We start from the raw sequence: 20,639 nt of genomic DNA, 5'->3' as shown, positions 1-20,639 counted from the left end.
CTGCGAAAACAATTCAGAAACGTTCCTGGAAATTAATGGGCAACTGATGCGCCCAATTTCTGCCAGTAACATATTTTGCAAAAACCAGGAACGTCTTCCGCTTAAAATCAGTATACTTCTAAAAATTAGCTTTGAATCTTTCAGAAAAATATGGAGATCTCGCCGGTTAAAGCCCTCAAGCGAAATTCTGTTCATTTAATATAATTGATTAGAACCTTCCAGAGCTACTAAGAAAGCTCCAAAAGCATCAATGCAACCATGGCCAAATCACTAAGGCAGAATTAAAAGAACCAATCATCTTTCTTGCCTTTTAAAGCTGCAGCTATCCAGAGACTTATTCGTTCTCATTGGGAACTTAGTCAACCTGGATGGACAGTATTAGAACTAAAGACACTCAGTTAATCTTAATAAATACACTCTGTTAATCTTTAAACTGGTGGCAAAAACTGGTGGCATTTTTGAACGACAATGAAAAATATAAATATCTTGTTTTTTTACTTTGACAACCTCTCATTCTTCTGAAAAGGCGATAAGTTCCAATTTCATCTTCTGTATGGTCCCTTAAAACTTTGAATTGAAATATCTCCTTAAGTTTTGGTTGCACAAATGTAAAGTTTTTTGTGTCAGCAATAGTTTTCAATGGAGATTATTTCTCTAAATATAAGTTAGGAGACCTAGAGACAGTATAAAAAGTTAAATTCTGTATTTTTTGACTCACTTTTATTTTCACTATTGGAAGTATACATCTAGGACTCACGGTTGCGAAAATAAAGGTCTAGCAGGTTAAAACGATATATATATACTATCTGACCAAAAGTATTGGGATACTTTCAAAAATTCACATTTTTACGGATTTCTCGAGAAACAAGAGACCAGATGCTCTATAACTTTTTCACATAAAAGGTATACTTCAACTGTCATTTTCCAATAAAAATTGAATCTACTATTGATTTTGGGGACCAACAATAAATTATCAAAACAAAAAAGGTTTTTGATCATCCTTCCTTGTAAATAACTAGGAATAAGCTATAAATTACAGAAATAAGTTAACGAAATATGTAGAATTAATTTTTATATTTTCGGGAAAGTAACTCTTATACATACAGAGTTATTAGCATTTCTTTCAAAAATGCAAATTTTGTTTGAAGGCTTTAGGTTCATAACAAGCAGAGTTTTCCGTCAAACATTACTAAACATTCAAAATATTTGACAGCGTAAAAGTGAAACATAATACTAAAATTTAAAATTTAAGAAAAGGAAAATTTAATGAAATATGAACGTTTAAAGCAATTACTTGCTTTAATTATTATCAATTGCTGCGCTTAAAGCGCAGCAATTGATAACCTTCATAACCCAAAGCCCAGATAGATCCTGCAGCTCATAATAAAATTCCAGCCAGATATCTTTGAAATTTAGAAAGTTATCAGCGATTTAATGAGCCAAATTTCAATAATTCTTGGATAGGCGACGAAGTGGGAGGAATCATTTGAAATAATCCGTTTTTATTATGACTCACTTTACACAATAACAGGAAATTGTTGCCAGTTTGCGAACGATCCCTTATGATTCGTCACCTATCCAAGAATTATTAAAGTTTGGCTCATTAGATCGCTGATAACTTTTTGAATTTTAAAGATATCGAGCAGGAATTTTACTATTTGTATTCAGGAAATCCTTTCGCGCGAAAGCTTTTTTTGTAACACGTTGTGTGGTTTCGGAATCACTTGAACGGCGGCACGCATTGCAAATCTTGCATCTTGATCGAGAGGAATGTCACAAAAACGGGCCAAATGATTCAACAGACCTTCAAAGATGACTGCTTGTCAAAAATCTAAGTAGAGAGATGGCACAAACCTTTCTAAGATGGCGTTCGAAGAGGCATCGAAGATGAGCTCCGTTCTGAATGCCCAACAACGGCCAGGACTGACGATAACGTGAAGCGTGTGCGCGATATTTTAAAACTACACCGTCGTTTAAGCGTATGACAAACCCCTGGCACTATGAACACTTCAACATTTGAGGCACATGGGAAAGTAACCGAACATTTGCAAATGTGGAAGTTCTGTGCGAAACTCGTGTGAAAACTGCTAATGGACAGACCAAAACTGTGGTCTAGAACTAGTCTGTGGCTCCCATGCCCTCTAATGTCCCGACCAGGCTCCTAGTGGTTTTTGTGTCCCCGCCTGAAGAAAAAGCTTAAAGGAAAGCATTGAAAGTCTGTGTAGACCATTCAATCTCGTGTTCTAAAGTTCAAAACCAGGTTTCGAGGGGAACGATTTTCTAAAACTCTGGCTGAGAGGAGCGAACTGAGCTCAGTCGCCATTCCAAAGGGCAGCTCCCCCCCCCCCCCCACTACTTCTTCTTACCAGTTGAAGCCCGCTGCGATTAACAGTCACGTCAGAAAAAAAAACATGTGCATTACTTTATTAACGCGCCCTGTATATAATATACAGGGTAGTTTTTCTTAAAAAAGGATTCTGCAATTATATAACATTGCTCACCACGCAATATTCAAATATTGTCCTTTTTCTTACTGGCGTTCTGGTACTGGAAAAATTACGAATTCACATATCTTAAAAATTTAGTTAGCTCTTAGCTCAGCGAACTGTTTTTTCTTTTTTTTTCATACCGGATTTAATGAACAATCTTTTCCTCCATTTTAACTTTTGAAATTGACTGCTAAAAATTATCTTTATTTTTTCCTATATATAAAGAATGAATTTTTATTCAACTAAAGCAAAATAGCTTTTACACAATCTCAGTAATATTTAGATCAACACAACTTTAAATGAAAAGCAGAACTTAAATTATTCAAATGCTAATTGGATTTGTTTTCAATTAATTGGTTTTAATTCCTGTCTCGCATGCTAGACAATTACTGTAATAGCAACATTTCTCTTTAATATGACAATCAGATTTGTCAGTAATAATTAGTCTGCTCAAAACTTACTCTTCGACCGAATACATATTTAAATAATGGAAGTGACATAAATGTCATATTACTATCAGAAATGCCGGAGGTGATTTCTCGTGCGTTATATTTAGAATTCTATTCTTAACTTAATCTGCGCTTTGTCGTTAAATTAATTTTAAATTTATGACTTCATTTCTAAATCCTCCGTTTGTCAACGGAAATACTCTACACTTGACATTTAACTCATCGGCAAACACTTTTGCTAATTATAAATTTTAACCGAGCATTTTATGCACATTTCATACGTTTGAAGTGTTTTTAACCCAATTTTTTTTAACGTTTTTTTCATTGAATATTTCCTTACTTAATTGTGTTTCTTAAGTAATGCCAGAAGAAACAACTTAATGTGAAGAGCTTTTCTTTCAAAACTGTTAAATTTATCCTGCAACCAGTCTAATTAACCGAAGTGATGTATTCATCTAGAATACTTTTCGTGATTGATAACAATTAATAGAAAAATATAATGGATAAAAAAATGGTAGAAGTATACATATCGCTGTAAACGGCTAAAATCCAAATATTTTTTCTGAGTTACAGCATGACGATCGTGGTAAAATGCCTAATATAACAAAACCATCTACTACTACCAAATCTACTATGTTAAAGTATTACCATATCTATCTATCTATCTATTATGTGTGTATGTCACTTGACCGACTCGTTAGTACTTTTCTTTGTCTGAAAACAGTCTACTGCAGAGTCGTCAAGTAGCTAAAATTACTTCATCATATTGTTAATTGGTCAGATAAGATTTCAACCATTATCTTACTAATTATTGATATTTTCATTTAGTTATAACATGCTTTGAATATCACTGATCAATTAAACATGAACATTGACTTAAAAGAGTGCCTTTTCAAGTACAATTCCCCATACTTCATGTTTCACCACGATTCGTCAGAGCAGTAACACCTATAAGAATATTCAAAATGACGCAGTTGCGATCATTGAACCGATAAGTGTTTTCACGAATGGACCCCATGACAAAGTGGTTCATTCATGGAAAATTTCAAATATTGTTGTAATTTCAGCTCAATTACATTTGAAAATTGCTCAATTATTTTAAAATAAATATGATAATAATAAAAAAAGGTTTGTCTGTAATTCATGAAAACACTTTTACTTTATTATAATTTCAACTCATTTTTTTTTATAAAATAGATTAAAAATTTAAAACATAATAAAGTTTCAAATATTTTTGCTGTTCCAGAGAAATCAAAATTAGTAAAATACGGCCAGTGGAAAAGTGAGAACATGTAATGTGCTACAGTAGCTTAGAGAAATGGTGGCATGGATCTTAACGAAGTCTGCCGACAATATAGAGTCCTGAAAGCAACTTTAAACAGTCGCATGGAAGATAAAAACCGTTTTGTTATTACCTTAGTCACTCATTAGAAATTTAGGAGATAATACCTACGAAATAGAAATATCATTAGTGAAACATATTTTGAAACTAGAGAAGACGTTTTTGGAATTACTTCCGAAACATTAGGGGAATTGGCCTTTCAAGAGGCTGAGAAAAATAACATGTCCTACAGATTTAATTAAGACAAAAAGTCTGTTAGTTCGATTTTGTCTCGTAGTTTGAGGCTTAAGCTTCTGGTTTCAGTAATAAAATGGTCAATAATTTCTTTGAAATTTTAGAGAGCAATTACAATCTTGCATCGAACGAAAATTTTCGAAATGGATTTAAAAGAACTCCCAACTGTTGCACAGGTTGGGAAAATATCAAGTGGTAAACGAGGTGCGATGACAACAACTGTGTGTTGTGTAAGTGATGTTTTTTTTTTTTTTTTTTAATGTTTCTCTTATCCGAAAATAAAACATTTTAGAAAATAAATCTCTTTTTCTATAATTTATTCTTATTTGTAGAGCTTATTCATCGCCTGTTATAAACTTTCGTAAGTTACGCATTGATTTCTTAATTTGAGAATGTGGTCCATCGGTGTAAACTCGATGGTCCATCCGTAGCAACCGGTTGCCATGAACGGACCACATGCTAAAATATTTATTTTTAATTTTCAATCTTTACTTCGTCTATTTATCATGAAAGTAAAAATTATTATTAAAAGAGAAATATACTGAGAAATTGTTCCTATAATTAACAGAAATTTGAGTTGGATTTCCTTTCTAAAAAAATCGAAAACTGTTATGTGGTTCATTGACAGCAACCTTTCCCTATAACTTTTCCATAATATGTTTTGGATACTTTAGATGCCACATTACAAAGTAGGAGTTGAAAGAAAAAAAACAATGTCTGCAGGTTTTAAGAGTTTTGAAATTAGGCCCAAGGTACATTAACCTTCTGATACATGTTCCCCACCAGTGGAAGACCTCGGTCCCATTTACGTTTTTCAACTTTCAATCACAATGTACTAAAATACTTGACTTAAAATTCCAAAAGAAAAAAATGTGAAAGGCTACTGTATAAAGAGAATTTTTCTTTCTGCTTTCTTTTCCTCTTGAGTACTTTTATTGATAAGCATGGATCCATTATACCGGACTTTTAATGCGTTTATCTCTTAGAAATGTCAAGAATTTTTAATGATAAATATCGATTAAATTAATAGATCCCGATAAAATCTGGTGAATGAACGATATTTCATGTTTCACACACTAAAGTTTTTACTATTTAAATGGAGTAACTCTTGTTATTGCTTTGCTATTGATTTCATACGTAAAAATATCATACAAGAGCATTTTATTTCAAGAAATGTGCGAAATATCTCACAAAAGTACGATTTAATTTTGAAAATTATTTTGTTATCTATGTGATTTTTTTAATCTTAAAGGAATTTGAAAAACCAAAAATAGTTTATTCCTTCTCGCTCATGCATAATTTTCTCATCGTCCATCGTATACATTTGTTTTTGTCCCTTCTTTTATTTATTTTCCGTTTCCCTTCTTCTTTACAAATAAAGCAATATAATTAGCTGAAACATTTAATAATTTGAAAATTAAAGTAAGCTAGGTACATTAAGCGTTTTAAAAATAGATTTGAAAGATAGCAATGTGTTTTAAAGCTTGATTGACATGATATTCCTCAACACAACGTAGAAGTGTTAGGCATTGCTTCTACAAGATAATAATCGTTACCGTCATTGTACAAGTAAATTAACGACTTAAAAGATCTGTTTATGCTTTTAAGATAACCACTAAGATTAGGTATTAAAACCGAATCAACAAAATCGTTTAAGAGTTTCTGTAAAACTTTATGATTAAGATTTAAATTTCTCGCATGCGGAGCAATTTGCTGCAAGAGTTGATCTAGGAATACAAAGATGTCAATAATGCTTTAGACATAATTCAAGGTATTTTAAATCATTTTAATGAATTCCATAACAATATACCGGCTGCGCGAATGGCAATTTTTTTTGTCATATTAAATACCGTAGCAAGTTCAGAAAATTCATTTTGTAAATTACATTTAAACGAAGAAATTTTCGTCAACATCCTTTTTTTTTTACAAATGAAAAAGTTTCATATACCCAAGCCCGTTTACAGAGAAGGTCGATCCTAAAAGAAAGTATCAGAAAAAATATATTTAATTTCTTTGAAAAATTATTTTTCATCAAAATTGACAAATGAATCTCTCGTAATAAAAGTTGTACAGCCTTTACGATGAAGCGATAAATTAGCAATTGACACCAGGCATAGGGTGACTAAATAAAGAAATGGCTATGAAAGAATCATTTCTCAATCGCTATCTCTGATCGCCACCTCAAAAAATAAACAATTGACCTAAAATTAACAAAAGGTAATGAATAATTGGTAAACTCTTTTCGACCAAAACCAATATGAAATCTTATTTATGAACAAATTTATTAAAAAGATATTGTTATTGCTAATTCAGGGCTGCCAACCTTGAAAACGCTATTTGAGGAGCATCTGTGGTGGTTTTGAGGAGCATTTTGAAATTTTGCGGAGCAGCTCGGTATTTTGTATAAAAATCAATATAAGAAAATTAAACCTCTTGTGTAAAATTTGTTTGAGATTTGGTAATCATTTTAAGTACTGGAATAAAAACAATTATTTTTAAATTAATAAAACAGCTGTAAACACTATGTCATGCTTTGAGTATACGCATCTTTAATTTCACATATTTACATATGTCTGTTATAATAAACTATCAAAATATAATAAAAATGAATTTTATTTTATTAAAATCTTTGGTAAGCCTGGTCAGAATTAAAACCGAACGGGAAATGCGGAGCAAAATAACTTCTTTGTGGAGCCTCGCTATTTTTGTGGAGCAACTCCGCAAAATACGGAGCAGTTGGCAACCCTGAATAACTAATTTATTTAGGGCTTTACAATTACTTAATTAAAAAAGCAACCATTTAGCGCTTTGAGTCCAAAAAAAAAGTGGACTATTTCTAAAAAGGGGGCAGAGGAAGAGGCTACTAATGAAATTGCTACTACCGGCCTTTAGCAACTAAACACTTTTCCTAGTTTTACTCTTTACATTAAGGTTAACATTGAAATAGCATGCAAACAACGTTCAACATTTAAACAGTAAAAAAATTCCGAAACGTCACTGATTGCTTCCAGGTAACGTTTCAGGACTTCAAGGGTTTACACTAGTTTCCTGTGATAAACAAGTTTTTGAGTGAAAACGTTTCCTGAATCGTAACTAGTTCCATGAATGCCGATTTAATATTATAGTGAAAACAATTTGATCTAACCAGTGTAAAAATATCTTAGGTTTCTTTATTATGTGTATCTCCCTCCGCTTAGTTAAGTCCCCTCCGGATTGACTGAGCTCCAATTAAGGGTGAAATGCAGTCTCCGGATATTGTAGTTTTGATGAAATTTCTTTTAATTTCGTCATAGCTTTGGCCATACTTGCTTTAGAGGCTTTCTTGGTAAATCAGGAAGGTGCCAAGCTATTGTTGTGTTCATGTATAGGTTTTCTTTGAAGGTTCCCGGGTTATTCCAGAAATGGCTGGCATTTTTTTTAAATACTCGTTCTTTTTTTTTAATAATTTCTACTGTAAGATCAAATTGTAAAACCTAAAGGAAAAAAATGGCTTTGTTCATGTAAAACTCATTCATGTGTATTAAAGTTACCCATAGAAATCATAAGAATAACTTGACATCAAAGTCATCCTTACAGGAGACGGGAAAACGTATATATAAATTCTTTCTCCCTTCTCCGCACACGAAACAAGCATTAAAATTGACTTTAAGTTCAGCTCACAATGATTTATATTTTTGTTGTATTTAGAACCTTAATTTAACCAAAGCAAACATACAATTTTTTGTTTGAGATAGGTTACGCGTAAATAATGCTCCAATGTTAGTGCGAGGTCAGGGAAAATGTAATTGTGTGTATATGTGTTGTTTAAAAAAGATATTTGAAACATAGTTCCCGGGAGCCTCAATATCTGACACATCATCTGAATATCACTTATCCCTTTGTTTATAACATTTTTTTTTAAATTAGTTTACCCATAGTTTTTTTTTTCTTTTTCATGATTCAAAAAATGTGACTGAAACGAGAAGCAAAATTCTTCGTAAAATTTATATATTGAACGGAAAGCTGTACTTTGTATGTCTTCTCGTATTCTATTCTGCATCAGTAAATTTATGTACCAATACAAAATAAAATGCAAGGCGTGGTTGACAATTTAGTGCCAAATACATGCAGAGAGTCGGAAGGCACATTGAAGAGAGAGAGAGAGAGAGAAATAGAGATAATACCAGACAGAGTACGGATTCAAATCCCGAAGCGGCATTTAGTACTGTGCAGCAGTCAAAATTTAAAAACACTTCCAATTATAGAAGCTGTAACATTTCTTATGTTATGTGTCATATTAAAAAGCTGATAAAAGAAAAGTTACACGCAAAAGGAGGTGAACGGACTAGTATCCATAGAACCCATTAAACTGAGAGAAGTTACAAAACGCAATATCAAACACTGATTCACGCGTTCATCATAATAACTAGTGTACTTTAAACAAAGCCTTTATATTGCCGGGATTTCAGTACCGTTTGACTGTAAGACAGAGTTATTTATATGATAACAGAAGTGGAAAACTCTTCCAGTTGCGAAATTTCATCAGTAATTAATTTTCTGAACAGAAGGAGTTATAATGCTTCGGAAGCTAACCTTCAGTAGTAGGAAACGTGTGGATCTATTGCTTTGAACAGTTAGACAATGTTACTGTGACCTTTAAAATCGTTTGATGTTCACGAAGATAAAAAGTCTGGACTGAAAATCTCGCTCTGACTGTCAGTCTAGACTTTTGTAGAATTTCATGAAATTTAGAGCAGCATCGAGGATTGAAATCAGTTACAAGATATTAGAATCTGTTTACGATAAATTGAGAAAATGAAAGACGACGGAATTGTATGTAGAAGTTTTCTGTTCAACAAGCATTCGTAAAACAAGCTTGTTTTACGATATGAATAGTTTGTAGCATTTCGATGACTAATGGAAAAACTACTTTAAATTGAAACAATTCATGTTATCCCTTTGATTCTAGTGGTAGCAATATAATTAAATTTGAAAGATTATACAACAGGTCCATATCGTCTTAAGTTGTAAGTAGATAGTTGCCCCAATAAAAATAACAAGGAAATGTCATCAGACTCCTTGATGTTAACAAGTCATGTCTGAATTGACCGACCTAATAATGATTTAAAGTTTTGGAAGATCTGTTGCAAGTTTTGAGAAAATACACTCCAATAAGCTCTCAGAATGAAACGAATTTTTACGTGAAAGCAAATTTGATAATAGAAAGTGACTACAAAATGAAAGTAAAATGATTATTTTTTTCTGGAAAAATCCCAAATGAAGGAGGTTTAACTACTCTGTTGAACCACCTCTATCGTGAATGTACGAGGTGATACTGTTGAGCATTTACACGCAAAATAAAAAGAATATGGATCGTCATAGAAAGGCTCGTGTATAGTCCCGCCGCGGAAATGTGGCACCTGCCAATCCTGTCCTTAAAATGTCTATTCCTGAAAATGGGAGACGGAAGAGAGGACATGTGCCATATTTACGAGTTTCACGTAAATGAAAAAGAATGTTTGCGAAATGAAATACTTTCTATCTGATTTTTAAAAATATTTTTGATCAAATGAATGATTAACTCAAATAATGAACAAATAGTGAAAGAGTAAACGAACAAATAATTAAATTAATTGATTAATACATGAGAATTAATAAATGAATGAATAAAATAGTGAATTAATGAGAAAACAAGTGAGTGAATAAATTAGTTGGTGAATTTTTAAGTGAAGAAATGCAAATGAATTAAACAGTAAATGAATGCATAAGTGATTTAATAAATAATTTAATAAGCAAGCGAAATGAACTATTTCATTTTGCCCCATCCACTTTGCCTCGTATGCACTTGACAGAATAGAATGGGCAAAACATTTAAAATAAAAATAAGCTTAATATTAATTAAATAAATACCGTGCTAAATATTAGTAGATCTCAATTAATATTAAAAATGTTAATAATAAAAACTTAATCATCTTATAATAAAAAAATCATTTTCCGCTTACAGCAATTACAAAATGAGTACCAATTTTTGAAAATTGCTTGTACTATCATATGCTTTGATTTGCACAGATTACTTTTTCCTGACTGCATCGTTAAAATATGACCAGATAGGTGATGCTAAAAACGGGGAAATATTTCACTAGTACATTTTGCCCCACATTCTCCTACTCCACGTAATTGAACTTTAAGAGGGAAAGGAGGATCCTTGTAACTATATGTAGCGAGAGGATGAGCTCGTTGGACCGGTCTTAATAATTTTAATAATGCTAATATTTTTTACTTTAACTTATGACCAACAAATAACCCTCATAATCCTACAAATCCTATGAAAAATCACATGGTAGAGTTACATTGATCAAATTTTATTTCAGAAAAAAATTTTTAATGATACTTTTTTAGAGCTGAGTAAAATCATAAATCTGCAACTTAATTTTTTTGAATGGTTTTATTGAAGAATGGAGTAATAAATTTAACTCCTCTCCTAAAGTAAGTTATTTTAGTTCCTAATTGTTTGTAATTCCTTTTTTTTTCTTTGTCACAAAGGAAAAAAATATGACAGCATTTCTTCCGACCAAGAGTGTGGAGTATGTTGGTCCACTTTTAGAAAACCCACAGAGAACGAAAACTTTTAGAAGAGTTAGAGAAGCAAAATTCTAGTAATAACGACAGTGAAGTTAATGAAGATCCAAGTGTTGCTGATTCTTGAGAAAATGTAGATGGTTCTGGCATAAATAGCCTAAAAATAGGAATTGATCAAATTAATATTTTAATGTGTTACCTATAATCTTTTTTTCATGATAAACACAAAAGAACATAAGTTATTAAAAATATTTTGTATTATTTATCATTAAATTTGTTATCGAAGCTGTTTTCGTACTGCGAACCAACGTACCCCGTGCTCCGGGCACTTTTATCAGCTTCAGAGTTCTGTTACAAAATTAATCCTCATACATATATAATAGCCAAAATCAGTGATCGAGTAACGCTCTGACGCCACCAGCAATGAAGTTATTTTTAAAATGAACTACTTTACAACGGGGAATGTTTATTGAATTCTAAATACATTTTTACGAGAAAATAGCTAAGATTCTTGATATTTTTTTTTTCAACTGTTGCCAATTTTTCGGCCCCAAAAAGAGTTGATGTACTTCAACCTCGCTGATTTTTCCAGAAAGGAGCAATTGATCAAAGTTATGCGACCCGAAATTTCAATGATCTATCCCCAAGCAGGCTTCACTCAAATGAAGAAGCAATTTTCAACCGCCATACCTTGACGGGTGAGTTTCTAGTATAAAAATAGTTAACGAATTAAACATTTTCAAAAAAATATGGGATGAGTAATATTTAATGAAACTCTTAGCAGAGAATCGAACTGCTCATTTATTTTATTTCATATATATATATATATATATATATATATATATATATATATATATATATATATATATATATATATATATATATATACTTATATATGTTTATTTATTTATTTATTTATTTATTTATTTATTTATTTTTTGATGAGATAAAAAAAAATGAAAGTAAAGAAGTAGAAAAGTGGACCAACGTGCCCCATCTCTCGTATATTTCGGAACCTATCTTTGAAATAACAAGTTTAGTTAAGCAGTTTCAAAAAGTACTTATTTTTGCACTGTAAAAATTTTTATGTAACCTTACTCCATAAATTGAAGGCAGCTTAGCTGCCTCCACTGCTCTGAAGGAACTTAACTGATATAACTGGTGTCAAGTTACACATCGCTTGTGGAAGGTTGCACCAAGGTAATGTAACTAGAACGTAAAGGCTCACACATTTCTGCGTAAGGTTACACCAGAATTTTTTGTATGCTTACAGAAGAATTACATACAAGGTACACACTACCGAAAATTAAGTTTTTATCTGACTTTCTTGAACGATTTCTCAAGTTCGTGTTTTCAACAACCAATATACACCAATTATTTTGAAAAAAACAATATTCATTTTAATATACAAACAAGCCATTTGTATTGCACTAAGAGAGGAAATGACTTGAGTTCAGGTCCGGACCCAGAAGGCTAATCTCTCAGACTCGCAAAGCAAGAGCTTTTACCGTTCAGCTACTAAGATCGGTTTATGTTCCACCAATAAGAGTTTACCTGCTCTTCACCGGTCCTGATCTTTACGCATGGGCTTTGAATTCTACTGAAATCATAGTGCAAGGTTCCTCCAACAATTTGAATTTTTAAAACAACGATGCTAAACACTTCAGAATTCGTGGAACGTTACACCCATTAATACTGGTAACCCTTCCACATTTCTTTTAGTGTGTGATCTTGACAGAAAATTAAAATTGAGTTAATTTGGTTATGCTGAAGCAACGTGTTCAATGACTCCAGGCAATATTCCATATTTTAATAAAAATTAATTTTTTTAATAAAAATTAGGGGAACAACTAAGAGATGTAGTGATTATGAATTATCCTAGGTCACCCTACATTAGAAAGTTGTGATGCTAAAACAAAGTGATTCACATTGTACGTAAGTCACTTTCCGTTTTTACGGCATTTGTAAACAGTCCTAACTTTTCTTTAATCCTTTGTCATAGATTATTTACGAAAGACCTCGCAAATAATGGCAAATGGTAAGATGCGGTAAACAAAAGAAAAAGCGGCGTAATAAATTAAGTGAAAGATTCTCAACGCCAAAAGCTTTTCTAGTTCACACTACATAATGCACACAATGAAGCAAAATGTTTTCCAGCTGTTCCTGGTTCCAACAATCAGTGGAAGTAGGGGTTTGTAAGATACCAAAATACATAAATAACGTCTCTAGAGATAATTTTCCTCACAGCGTTGCTTCAAAGAAAAGGCTTAATTAGTAGGCAGTTTGTATAATGCCTTAATAGCATCCTAAACACGAGAGCTCTTTATATAAATAATATCAATTCAGAATTGCGACAAAATGTATCTTATATTAAAAACACTGCACCAGTACTTATTGTGGTTAAGTATTTTATAATCTTTCTTTTTTTATGCTATCAAGAGTTTATTTAGTGCCACTACACAGTATTTAATCAAACATCTTAGAAAAAAAAAACTTTCAAAAATAAAAAAATAAATAAATGTACATAATCCACAAAGATTCATAGATTAACTAAAGTATTTATTCTTTTTCAACATCTAAGTTACCTGACACCGGGTAATTAAACTGTTTTACTAAAATTAGTATCATCAAAAATTTTTTTGTTTTTATTGTGTCTCGATATAGGGGAGGGTGGCCCAAAGCGGGTAGGTATTTGAAGAACGCTCGAAAATTGTAGTTTTTGGACTTTTATCGCAGCAATTTTGGTTTCATTTCCTAGCAGGGTTCTTGAACTTCAAAATAAAAAGTGATTTTTGTATTATTTCAAACCCAATATTTATTTATTTTCAATCTTTACAAACATTTGAAAAACCCGCTTTGCCCTACCAGGAAGCCCGAAGCGGGTAAGCTTAACTAATTGTGATTTGGTACATTTGCCAATCAAATATGAAATTATAAATGATTAAAATAGTTGAATAGCTACCTGCCATTATAAAAAAAAATAAATAAAACAGTTGTAATTATCCAATTTAGAGTCAGCGCATTTGTTTATAAAACATAAAGAACTGATTAAATTAATAGACTAATTAATTGCCATCCTAGAAAATAACTTTTTAAAGTTATACTTATCCTACTTAAATAGAAAATCTAAGTCAGCACACGAGTCAAGAAATTATAAAATAATATATGATTAAATCCTATACCCGCTTTGTCCGCAGACACTTTTTTATTTCAATAATTATAACCTTAAATTAAAAAAGAAACAAACGAAATGACTATCGTAGTTTGTAGGTGGATGGTGTCAGAATAATGTAATATTATTGACAATCAAAACAATAAACTGGTCTTCGATTGAGCACAAGTTACAAAACTTCATTTTTTTTAAAAGGAATGTATTATTTTTTAATTTTTAAGCCTGTTTGCGCCATGCCGCTTCACTGCTGCTTTGCTGCGACTGATTGAAACTCGATGGTTGTTCATGTAAACATGACATACGTATGCATCTCCGCTTACACAAGATGTGGGGGGGGGGGGAAGCATACGAAGACCTACCCGCTTTGGGCCATCCTCCCCTATATTTCGTTCGTGACACAAATCATTATTTTCAATTCAGGAATGAAAATATTTATAAAATTATTTCTGCAAATATATTAGAAGAATGTAGACAAATGGATCAGAGAGTTTTCAAAATGCCATCGTGAAGAGTTTTGTAAGTTTAGAAAAGTCTGAAGCAGTACGAGATAAATATTTTTTGTGATGTCCGTAGAAGACATTTAAACACAAATACGTTTTAACAAAAAAAAAAAAAAGAGTTATATAGGAATATAAATGTTGCTCAAGCGGTATGAAATGTAATTTAAATATCTTTAAAACGTTTTACTATATATTTTTCACTAAAACGAGCTGATGTGTGCATCACATGACTTCCTTTTACGCCAATTTAATGATAATAATAATGTCTTGAAGTAAGTAAAGAAGTAACTTTAAATATTTTTACCCCAAGTTTGTGCGAACTGAAGCAAAAAAAAGTATTATACAGGTTAATTTTACCAATGTTGGACAATGTTGGACCATTGTTGATGTGATTCAACGGTTAACTCTCTAAATATCGCCAATAGTGGTCAAAATAAAACCAAATTTTGAAAAAAAAAAAAAAACTAAAACCCGACAAATTTGTCGCCAAGTTGGCGAAAAAACTTGGCGACCAAAAGCTTGGCTATATATCGCCGAGTGTTTGCCAAATTATAACACCACTTGAGTTTGCATTGATATTAACAATGATTTCCCCACAAAAAGGTGTAAAAGACCCTCTTAGGAACATCCGAATGCAACCAAAAGAGAAGGTGCACAACTAGACCTTACTAGCAGTGTTCGTACCGAATTTCAGTTTTCTAGGACATACCGTTTTTGAGTTATGCGAGATACATACGTACATACACACATACACACTTACGCACATACGCACATACATACGTACATACACACATACATTGTTACGCACATACATACGTACATACACACATACACACTTACGCACATACGCACATACATACGTACATACGGACGTCACGAGAAAACTCGTTGTAATTAACTAGGGGATTGTCAAAATGGATATTTCGGGTGTCTGTACGTTCTGTATTTTGATAAAAATTTTCAAAACACAGTAGCATTATTCCTGTAATGTCCAAAGCGAATTCCTCTCATTTTCATTTAGCTTTGTGCGAATGAAAAACCTTTCGTTAAAAGCCATATAAAAACACCATATATAATGTATTCAATGTAAGAATATACATAATATTTCTGTGTCCGAAATAAAAACCGGGATAAAAGGGAAAATGAAGGGCGTGAAAGAAAAAATATACATATTTTGACTACAATTGCATTTCGTGCAACTTGAAACTTTTTTTTGTTAATTTCAACGTAATAAAAGCTTTTTTTTTTTGGCCTTAAAGTTTCAAAACTATGGAAACCATTTAAAAGCAACCTTTTTAAAAAAGTATACAAGTAGAAAGATAAATTACTTTTTTTGACATGCAAACTTGTATTTCTTTAAGAAATTTGAATACTTTTTTAAAAGTTATTACTTCTTCAAACATTAAAACCCAAACATGATTCTAAAAGAAAACTTAAATATGCTATTTAAATATGATGAAATAAAGGAGTAGTCCACTTTTCTCCAATAAAGAAATTTGAATTTAAGTCTAAATTAGCTCAATGTATCTAACAACTTGAAGTAAATAAAAATAATTTAACCGTGTTTCCCCCGTTTAAGAAACAAAAGTTTTCGCTTTATTATTTATAAATGTTGTTTTTTTATGTTTTCGATACCGTGTAAAGGAAGTCATTAAACTTTTGGGCACGGTTTCCAAGATGAAAAATAAGTTCCATTTTAAGCAATTCATTTTACAGTAAATATTTTTCAGCAGCATTGTTTAAGCAATTCATTTTATAGTAAATAGTTTGATTATGCATGCTTGTATTAACATTCTATAAGGCATTGAAACTCACAGCTAAATTTTCCGCTACATGTTCGATTAAATCTGGAATCAAATATACAAAGAGAAAATGTACATTTAAGGTAAAAGTGTATGTTTTAACTTTGAGTGCATAAATTTGAAGTTTTATGAAGGTCCGAATTATTATTATATTTTCTCTGAAGAATACGCAACAATTACCTGAGTAGCATTTGAAAAGCAATGCGTTAAGAGCTGAAATTAGTTTTCTGTTTTGTGTATTATTCTGAATCAGTAGTTGTAGGAAATTCAAGATGAAATCTCAGAGACCGAGTTTTGTTCATTTGAATACATTGAGTATCAGAAATTTTTTCAAAGTTAGTAATTAAAAAAAGTTGAAGTCCTATATAAAAGCCAACTCAATTACGTGGTTAAAAACAAAACTGTAAGGATAAGTAAACTCACGCTTCCATTTTCTGTATATATTCGTTGGTTGCATTGTCAGATAGAACTCTGAGTTCATCACCGGAAACTATTATCTTAGCTTTAAAACCACGCTCTACAGCTATTTTTCGACCACTATACATAGTTTACACTTGAAAACAAACCTAATAGTGGAGTCAGGTGTTTCGATAATTGTGAAACCCCTTATAACCAGAAATAAAAAATTACCTTTTACACGGGATATGCGAAAACCATTCGGTCATCTAATGAAACGGAATTAACCAAAACTTCCAGCGAGGGTCTAATCATAAACTTTATAACAGTCTATTATCTGAAAATAATGCATGTGTTTCAATGTTTCATAACATTTCTAGTTATTTTTTTCAATTACCTTGAAGTATTTCAACTTCATTAGTAGTTTTAAAAAATGTATTTTTAATGACATCCATAATAAACTCAAAAAAGATACTTTTAAAATTCTTACCTAAACTGATCCCTGTTGTACACGTTCTCCTGCTTAATGCTTAAAATGACTGGACCTAAAGCTTCGTCGTTGGTGAAATAGTTCCAATGTTCCGTTCCGTAGAAATATTTTTCGTATATTTCCTCTTCAACGGAAATTAGCTCAAATTTCTTTTCCAACTCTTGCGATGAGTAATTAACGCTTAAAGTGTTGTTATCATTCGTCTTACTGCTTCCGCTACATTCTATCCAGTACCCAGGTATTAACTTAATGGTGTGTGGAAAGCCTTCACAAGCTCCTGTCCCGGGGCAGGCTTGCACAGGAACGGGAAATTGCAAAGTTGTGGAACTTTTCCTACGGGCTTCAGCGCAGCCTAAGCTTTGCCTTTTGTAATCGCGCAATTTTTGCATAAACTCATCTCCGCTGCTAAGTCCAGATACATCTGCATAATGCAGTGAGCAATATATACTATCTTTGAAACGTCTTGCCCTTTGAATGTTGGATCCTGACAATCTCAACCCACAAGTACTGCAGACTAAGCAGTCTTCGTGGTAAGTCGAACCGACTACTGTTGTTTTGGGAACTGATATTGCCAGTCCATCTTCTAGAGCTTCCTCGCTGGGTGAAGCAGGGGGCCACAGACCATTCGTCTGGTGGCTTAAAATAGGAAGTTCGCAGATGAAACATATCGAAGACATTTGATTCATTTACTGACTGCCAGGTCTATAATAATGGATCGCTATCGATTCATTTACTTAAAAAACGGCTTTTAAATCACAGCCAAAAGCATAGCATATTATGCAGTGGTATTTTGTAAATTTATGATTTTTTTATAGATGTATCTGTAAATAAATATATTCATATAATAGTTAGAAAGTGATTAAACAATTATCTTCTTAACAAAAATATACAGTGCCAAACCTTGATAAGAAAATAGTATGATCTGAATAGAAAATGTTATTTATGTAAGTATATTGTGTCGGTTCTAACTTTCTTTACTTTCCAGTGAAGGGATATACTGATATCTTCTCCGGAATCGCTTAGAAGATTAGTGCAAATGGCACGAGACATTAATTTCTTTTGTTTCAAGTTCGCTTTGTCAGATGCCGATGCTTATATTACTATTATAATATAAACACGTGTTCTTTGTTTTTTTCGCCATTAGCTGTTAGTTCAGTTCCATAAGGAAAGGATCGTCTTCGAAGAAATGATCTCTTCTTCCCCTTCCTCAGTAGCTTTGGTAAAATCTGCATCTCCACTCTATAAAAGGATAAATTTTGAATTGTATTAAGGTATTCACATTACTTCAGCAATTACATTATCATTTACACATTTTGAAGTTACAAATGAAATGTTTATGATAAGATTAAAACTAAGCAGTACCGCATGTTTGATCCAGATTTATTTCAAAACAAAGTGCCGCACTTTGAAATTTACTGTTAAAATCTTCAGCACAAATACTTTAATAATTTTGTCATTGAATTCTAAATATAAGCAGGTACGCAACGAAATATCAACTTATATTTATTAACGACTGCAAGAGACTATACTTCGAAGAACGGTGTAACACGCTTCTTAATTTAGAGCAGAGGTGGGTAACCTTTTTGGGAAAAGATGCCACTGTCGGGGGAAAAATATAAGCGTACCACTATCGGGGGAAAAACTATATGCGTGACACTATCTTTTTAAATATATATGCGTGCCATTATAGGGAAAAAGATACATACGTGACACTAACGGAAAAAAAAATTATATGCGTGACACTTTTAATTTTTTCCAACATCCTGAATTAGTATGTTGTAGTTATTACCACATTTTATTCCGTATCTTTCCTAAGAATGCACTGATTATCCGCAGAATTGTAACTTTTTAGATTTGGAGCCTTCGGGATATTTCAAATGTACTCATTACGAGCTACAATATTGGGGGGTAAACTTCCATTAAATTTCAAAATAGAATTGGTGCATCTAACAATCGTGTGTCTATAAGAATATAAATAAGTATTTATTGATGAAAAACAATGAAATGGAAAATTCAAAATTCTTTGCAGCGGAAAATACTTCTGAACATGTTCTAAACAATTACAAGAATTTTAATTTTTTTATCAATGGGTAAAACTGCAACAGATAAAATGAAATGATTAAACGTTTTTCGGCCATCTTCCGAAAACAAAAGACAATCAATCATCGTGAAGAATTCGAATATTTGCTAGCCATATATCCTCAGAATTTGTATCAAAATAGATCATTAAATATCTTTCCTTTTTTTTTTAATTTTTTTTTTCAACATGTTTTCATGTGTCACAGTTAATACTCCGAAATGCCACACAGTATGGCACGTGTGTCGCGAAACGACCTTCCCTGATTTAGAGCCAGATGTAGCTCCTATTTTATCCGTCAATGATTGTTTTTTTATATATATATATAATAAGTGTTACTTCAAACAGAACACCCCATGTAAGAAATATTGCTTTCGCTTTCTTCTTACGTCGCCCAAATCAGAAAAAATGAATTCATTTTCAAACGAAAAGGAACATAAAAAAAAGTACTAATTGAATTTAATTAGAAATTGAAAAATCTTGAACTTCTATTTCATGATTAAATCACATCTTGATTTAAAGCCATAAGGGCTTCTCTGTTTTACTTTCCCCTGAGCTATTCCTTTTTTTTCTCTCCCGCAATAGATTTCACTTGAAATAGAACACAACATTAAAGCAGAAATGCTTTTTTATTTTCTTCTGTCGAACTGAAAGGAAATGAGAAAATGTACGAAAGAGAAGAAGACGCAGTAAAAGTATTAATTAAATTTCATACAAAAACGCAGAAGAGCCATGATTATCAAAAAATCTTTTAACCAGAGTATTGTTTTACCGACATCGATTTCTTCAAATGTTATTTTTTCTTTTCATTTTTTCTGTAAGTTAGCAAAGATCACTTCAAGGTCACCAAAGACAGTCACATCTGCTACAGGAACAGATCCTGTCATCGCATTATTACTTTTGTTTACCCACAGGTCAACTCTTGAAGCAATGAAATTAATTTAATTAAATTTGAACCCGAACGAATGTCAAAATAAAGAATTGTTTTTTAACTACGTAGATATGTTTGAAACTAAGAAAACATAAATTAAAACTAACTTCATTATTAACAAAGCTTTAAAGTTATACCATATATTATACACTGTTAAAAGTTCGGGTTGTATATGGCACCTTTTAGATGAAAGCGCTGT

At 31.9% G+C, this 20,639-nt stretch overlaps 1 protein-coding gene across 1 annotated transcript in view; it reads right to left on the bottom strand.

Annotated features, from left to right (window-relative positions):
• Positions 1 to 18,109, bottom strand: part of LOC129231720 (uncharacterized) — a 165,579-nt gene extending 147,470 nt beyond the window's left edge. The window contains exon 1 of the mRNA XM_054866083.1: positions 17,433 to 18,109. Coding sequence (XP_054722058.1) covers positions 17,433 to 18,109 — 677 coding nt within the window. The remainder of the gene's footprint in view (positions 1 to 17,432) is intronic.
• Positions 18,110 to 20,639: the final 2,530 nt, after the last annotated feature.

The sequence above is a fragment of the Uloborus diversus genome, chromosome 10, assembly GCF_026930045.1.
Source record: "Uloborus diversus isolate 005 chromosome 10, Udiv.v.3.1, whole genome shotgun sequence".
Lineage (NCBI taxonomy): Eukaryota > Metazoa > Arthropoda > Arachnida > Araneae > Uloboridae > Uloborus > Uloborus diversus.
This window is presented reverse-complemented; position numbering and strand designations above follow the sequence as displayed.